At 35.2% G+C, this 7,023-nt stretch overlaps 1 protein-coding gene across 1 annotated transcript; it reads left to right on the top strand.

Annotated features, from left to right (window-relative positions):
• Nucleotides 1-2,109: 2,109 nt before the first annotated feature.
• LOC110764388 (ATP synthase protein I-like protein) lies at nucleotides 2,110-6,607 on the top strand. Its single transcript, XM_088251209.1, has 10 exons — nucleotides 2,110-2,500; nucleotides 3,091-3,140; nucleotides 3,237-3,315; nucleotides 3,414-3,509; nucleotides 3,699-3,779; nucleotides 3,911-4,002; nucleotides 4,770-4,862; nucleotides 5,427-5,495; nucleotides 5,774-5,980; nucleotides 6,334-6,607. The coding sequence occupies exons 1-9, from the start codon at nucleotides 2,186-2,188 to the stop codon at nucleotides 5,916-5,918; spliced, it is 1,020 nt and encodes a 339-aa protein (XP_088107335.1). The 5' UTR covers nucleotides 2,110-2,185; the 3' UTR covers nucleotides 5,919-5,980; nucleotides 6,334-6,607.
• The last annotated feature ends 416 nt before the right edge of the window (nucleotides 6,608-7,023 follow it).

Here is a 7,023-nt window from a genome sequence, read left to right as displayed (position 1 = left end):
TTTTATGTTCTTTGTTTTTGTTTCTATTTTGTGTAGGGAAACTAAATTGGATCATTCAATCACCAATCCCTGTGGAATCGACCTCGCACTTACATATGCTATACTACCAACGGTTCGTGCACTTGCGAGTATCACAAGTTGAGGATGCAGCTTGATCCATTTTGGTGGAGCTAAATCTACGCAACAGGTAGGCAAGAAGGGCCTTGGCCATGGGCCTCCAATGAAGGGGGCCCCAAAATTTTTTATATTATATATATATATATATATATATATATATATATATATATATATATATTATTGTCCAACTAAAAAAAAAAAAATTAAAAATAAAAACAGAAAGTCAGCGTTGTAATTGACGAGGAAGGCTGTTCCTCTTCCCATTCAGAAACTCTTTGTTTCCTACGCCACACAGCCAGCCAAGAGCAACAGCTCCTTTCCTAATTATTTCTCCATGGACCTCTATTTAATCCATCGATCTCTTAATAATCCACCATTATATTTTTCTCTGTTATTCCCATCTCCCTTCAATCCATTACCCATATCCTTTATTTTCAGTTTCTATCATCTTTCTCATATCAGATTCATATTATAACCCTAAGTTTCAATCTCACCCAAAAAGCTCACAAATTGTCTTTGAGATTGATGGTGACCAAGAGGGGAGGAGCATGAGAAACTGAAAAGGTAATCAGATTTATAATTTTTTCTTTATATTTGTTCCTACCCAGCAAACTATTGTTTCAATTCAATTTCCAATAGGAACAAAACACAGAGAGATACAGAGTAGTAATCAGATTATTGTTCAGATTTTATTCTTGTCTAACTTGTTTTTTGTCTCTACGAAACTCCGCAAAGGATAATTATAGATTCATACTGGCACTCTAATTTGACTTTTCTAGATATCAAGCCGCTAACTTACAGCATACAGCTAGCTAACTTAATTTGGATTTGTTTCTAAGGCAAAACATCCTCTGCCTGGTGGAGATAATCTCCCAAGTCTCCTTATATAAGTCGCTATAAAACTGCACAATGACATCTACTAAACTTTTCTAACAAAATCTTGCATATATCTTATCATTGCAGATGTACATGAATCAGGTGGAGGTACGGAGTGGAGTTTCTCAAAGTGCTAGAAGATCAAGGATTTTTCAGTGATTGATTGTACTTTTAATGTTACAGTTTTTACTTTTTTGATTGTAAATGGTGCAGAGGAAATCAAGCAGCTATTTGATAAAGGGAAAGCATCAGATATTTGCACATTGTAATGGGATGGATCTCTTATTGGCTGCCTGTTTGGGAGGAAGAAGGCTACAGGAAGATTTTGTACCCATCCAAATTTGCTGCAACCATTTCATATGTTGTTTTCAAAGCTGATTTTGCTAAACTCATGTGATGAAGCTTGAAGCCAGAAGCTAATCTTAAGGGAAAGGGTTTAGTATTTTGAACAAACACTTAGTTTTAATGTATCTTGACATGTTCCCATTATTGGTTGTTGGAATGTTGGTTTGTAAATTTTTAATTTCCTTCATGATATTAAATATGTAATCAAAATTTTTTTGTTTTATATGGAGATATGGCTGCACTCTACATAAAATCATTTTATTTGTTGTTTTTTTTGCAATTGTATATAAACTAAGGGAAGGGGTCTCATTCAGTTTATTGCCTAGGGCCACCGAAAAGTCAGGACCGGCCCTGCTACTCCTACAAACCCTGCTCCAAAATGTGACCTACAATTTTCAACTCAGAGACCCTTGCTACTAAAACATTATAAGACACACAAACATATGATGTGGGAACAATATTTTCCTATGAATAAAGTCAATTGAAAGCTAACATGTAAATTCATAAAACTATTTCAATGAATTATGTGGAACGAATTTATATTAATCATGCATTACAAAACTATTTTAATGATTGTTTTCTTTAATAAGAGAAGTGCAATACAATGATTTTTTGAAGAATAAGGAAAAGATAATCGGTATTTTTAAAATAAAAAAAAACCCAACACATGCTTCATTAAAAACAGATGGTGAATTAGTACACGTGTGTACTATAGACGTTGCCCAATGGTAATACACATGAACGGTGGTACACAAGACCAGAACATACAAAAATTACTCTTGTATGTTCCATTAATAGCAGAAGCTCTTTCTTTATCATCATTGATTCATTATCAACAACAAAAGCAATGGCAATTCTGAACCACTGTCTCTCAGTGACCTCCACAGCAACACCCATCTCCCCAGACTCAGCAACTCCACCTGTACCAGACCCAAGACAGACCAAGATCCTATTGCCCAAGAAGAAGCCCATGAAATGGTCCACTGGGGTAGCTCCAGGGGAGTATGGTGGCCCACCAACCACAACCAAGCTCCGAAAGTACTGGGGAGGCGAAGATGACCCTCTTACCTCTGATGATTTCATTTGGAACAGAGAATTCATGGACCGCATGAAAAAACTCATTCAGGACCCTGACTCTTCCACTCAAGCCACTCCTGTTAAGGTTTCAATTTCATTAGTCTTTTCTTTTTCCTGAGCTGATTGATTTCTTATCTGGGTTTGTTTCGTTTAGTGTTTCTGATGTTTGTCATTTGATTGGATGGTTTGGTTGGGTAATTTGATTGTAAATATTGATGTTTGGGTGGTTGGAGAATAATGGGTTTTCTGTGTTTTTATTCAAATGTATGGATTTTGATATGATATTAGATTTTTTTGCATGTATGTTGATTTAGCTTAGTAATCCATTAGATGGGTTTTTGTTTGTTGGTCAATTTGGCGTCTTTCTTGTTACTTAGACATTTTGGTTTGGTTACTGAAGAACTGGAAGGAAAGAGAGAAAAGGAGGAATTGGAACATTGCGTTACTCGCTATCTTGACTCCTCGTATGATATCTAAACCAAGCCCTTTTCATCGTTTTCTGGCTGAATTTGGCTTAACAAGGAAAAAAGAAAGCACGATAATATTTCATGTTCCTTTCCTTGTTTCTTCCTAGCAATCAAAACGTACTCTTTGTGAATGAACTAATGTGGTCTTTTTCTTTGTGAATGATTTCTGTGGTTTTGTTGTGTGATCAAGCGTGTTTGGTGTAATCAGGAAAAGCCTTCTGGGTTTCTTAGCTTGAATAGAGTCATGACTCTTGACAGGTTTGTTCTCACCAATAGTTTCAGTTGTTTTCCTTTTTAAAAAAATTTAAAATAAAAATTTTGTTCTCAAAACTTGACTGAATTATGGACATGCAGTTTAGAAGCTGATTTCAGCAAAGAACTCACTGCTGCTCCTGCCCAGCCCAAGATAGAACCTGTGGAGGCTCCAGCACAAGTATGATGAATGTCTTTAACTTTTCAATCCAAGTACTTTTATCTCAGGGTAGTTGTGCATTTACAACTTTTCTTTTTCTGAAATTTATTTATTGCCAGAGTGCCAGCAGCACTAGAATCAAATGGAAATTAGCACCAACACGGCGTGAGCAAGATAAGTGGGATAGAGCAACTAAGGCCGCAACTGGAGGCAGTGTACGTCTGATATTTAATAAAAGCCCCATTGGTATCCAGCGACTTGGTCATCTATATGGCCTTTACAGCTTATAGAAGTGAATATGGCTTTTTATATTTAAAAATAGAACTTTCAGTTACATTCAACCATTGTTACTTTGAAGGATATGCTTCTTGTTTTTCTGCTTTTCACTTTGATATAACCTGCAGGAAGTGATGTTTCGGGAATTAAGGCGCTCTCGGGAGGACCCAAAAGTATTGGCTGAACAGTATAGGAAACAGTATTTTAAGGTACTTCTCTGCAGTACCGGTCCACTATATCATCTATACCATCCTGCCTTTGTTCATATTCATGCTCCTTCGGCACTTCTAGAATTTAAAAAAAGAATAATATTACTTTTCGTTTGATGTTGCTATTACAGTTAAAGAAGAGGTTGCAATTCCTTACACTAGGTTTAGGTGGTGTTGGGTTAGTCTCAGCTTATGTTTCATATTCCCCTGAAATTGCAGCTAGGTATGGACTTTTCAGGTTCTTATTTATTTATTTATTTATTAAAGTCCTGTCATCCCAGATCTTGGTTGCCAGGTTCATTTTCTACTTTTCCATTCCTGCCATCAAATTTGTGAACTGCATGGGAAACGTCTTAAGATTATCTTCTTTCTACATGCTTTCTGTTTCTTTCTTTTTTCTTCCCTTTTTGTACCCTAAAAGTTTTCATTTCAGTCCTACAACTATATTATATGTACAGAACTTGTAGTTTAAGAAAGTTTTATACTGCTTATTTAGAGTAAATAAATGATTAGGAGGGCAGTTTTGTTGAGTTGACTGTGCAATTTGAGATGGTACATATGGGTTCAGGGTGTTACATTACTTGTATGTTGCGTGCAAACTAAAGTGCAATAAAAGTAACTCCATAGCTTCTATTTTGTTCAACAATAGAATATGTCCTGATAGTTTTATCTGTGAGCATGCAACCAATAGAATATGTCCTGATAGTTTTATCTGTGAGCATGCAACCAATAGAATTCGTTCTGCTTAGTTTGATACTAAAATTTGTACTGCCTATTTCGTTTATTAGTATGTGAACAAATGTGGGCCCTGCTAATGTTTTTTTTTTTTGGTGTTAATTCTAAAGAGATTCACTAGTGAAAGGTAGTTCTTTCGACATTTACCATCTCAGGACATCTGATGGTGTTTCATATACATTTTTTATAGATTATAATTTGTTGATAGCATTCAGCTATGGTGTTGGATTGCTCATCCATCTCTTATGCATTCAGCTATGGTGTTGGGTTGCTTGGTTCTGTGGCTTACATGCGTATGCTGGGGACTAGCGTGGATTCCATGGCAGATGGAGCAAGGGGACTTCTCAAGTATGTGATAAATGACTATTGCCTGATAATAAATACATCAGCTGTATGTTTCGTACTGAGTAACTAATAGGCCAAAATTTGATTAATTAATTGAAGTTCCTTCTCATATATGTGCACGTATTCATGAGGAGTTCAATACGTAATTTGATGTTTTCTTTAACTTCATACACACATTCATCAAGATGTTTGGAAAATTCATTCTGAACAACAACTAGCTACTTTCCCTGATCTGCTATCAATTTATTGAAGCTTCATGTGAAGATGCCTGCTAGCACCAGTATTACCTTATGTTGCTAGTGCTAACTTGGGTTTAGGTTTCTTGTAAGCTTCCAACTTACAAATCTTTTATGAAAGCTTTCAACCTTCACACTGTCTGTTGATCGAGTGAATTGTCCTTCCATATTTGTAAATATTGCTTAAATAAATGGTGTTTCAGCTCAAAGCAGTTCCTTAAAAAGGACATAAAAAGCAAGATCTTACATATGCTGTTTTTAAAGAACAAAGATATGCTGTTTTTAAAGAACAAAGAAGAATATCATTTAACTTTATGGACTTTTAATGCAGGGGAGCGATTGGGCAACCAAGGCTGTTGGTTCCTGTTGTACTAGTCATGATCTTTAACAGGTGGAATGGGTAAGCATCTGCACTGGCATGTTGCTCTTGCCATGTACTGTACTCATCTTCTTTCTTTAATAAACACTTCCATTGGTGGTTTCTGCAAGTTTCTTTTAAATGCTTTCCCTATTTTTATTGTAAATTTTTTACAGTGAAATTGGTATCAAATAACCATTTGTGATTATGCTTTTATCTACAGTGGTTGAGCCTAATGCTTCTGTGGATATGGCTGAAGACAAGAAATTCAATAGCCATGACTCTTTTTCATTGACTAACAATGTTGAGTTTGGGTGCAGGCTTGTCGTTCCACAATATGGATTTATGCACCTGGAATTGATACCAATGTTAGTGGGATTCTTCACATACAAGATTGCTACTTTTATCCAAGCTATAGAGGAAGCACTTCCTGTAGCTGAGAAATCAGATACAAGTTCAAGCTAAACCTTCCCATCTTCATAGATCAGCAGAATATCCCATTGATAGTTCTGATGCAGCTTTCAGAGGTTTGTTTTGCTCTCAATTATTTCCAGCTGGTTAGCACGCTTTCACTCTTTTGGCTGAAATTGAGAAAACTATGTGGCCAAACTTTCACCAACCTAACATTTTTCGAATATGAAACTATGCGATTTGAGTTTCGAATTACAAATTTCCTGAATTTTGTATGATATTCTCAGATAATTGATAAATGTTAAGAAAGATGGCCAACTTTCCTCCAATAGAAACCAACTACATTGGAATTACTATGGGTGGTGTGATCCCATAAAGTTACAACTTACAACTTGAAAACCCTTGAATAATTATTGTGCATAGTTTCTATTTTTGATCTGTTTTTTCATTTAATTACCTGAATGTACAGATAAGCTGCTCGGAAGTGAAGATATGTGCAGTGAATTGAACAGAACTGCATACTAGTTATTGCTGTTAGTTGTCTTTTGTTCTGTATGAATGTTGTAAAACAAGGGAAAAGAATATATTTGTCTATAATTTGCCTCATACCATTTGTAATATTTTCAGATAACTACATTTTTTTTTCCTTTTTTTAATTTACTGGAGGGGAAAGGCAAGCGTTGAACTCTTGTCAGCAAGCAATACATGTTCCAGTCAGAGCTAAAATCCCCAAGATTTGATTACTTCAACTGTTTTAGCATGAAAAACCTTTATTATTATTATTTTTTTATACAAGTAATATTATACTTTAATATAATCAAATTTGGACTATGGGGAGGGGGATTCGAACTCAAGTGCAGAGTGTGGAAGCTAAGACCATGTCTGCTGAAAAACCTTTATTTTGTTCTTGACTTTATCCAAATCTACATGGACAATTAAATACTGACAAAGGAAGAATTATACAGTTAAATTGGATGATAGTTCTTGACGCATATCCAGTCAATTAGAATTTAGAGAGATTTTTCTCTCCGCTTATATAAGTAAAACTAAAAATACCATACGAGTTCCCTTAATACATATTTGTTCCCTCTCCTAAAACCTCAAAATATATCTATAATATATGTCATATATTTTTGAAAAATCTCTATCAAGTTTCTTC

This window comes from Prunus avium, chromosome 3 (assembly GCF_965620075.1).
Source record: "Prunus avium chromosome 3, drPruAviu1.hap1.1, whole genome shotgun sequence".
NCBI lineage: Eukaryota > Viridiplantae > Streptophyta > Magnoliopsida > Rosales > Rosaceae > Prunus > Prunus avium.
Note: the sequence above shows the minus strand (reverse complement) of the source record. Positions and strands in the feature narration are given on the sequence as shown.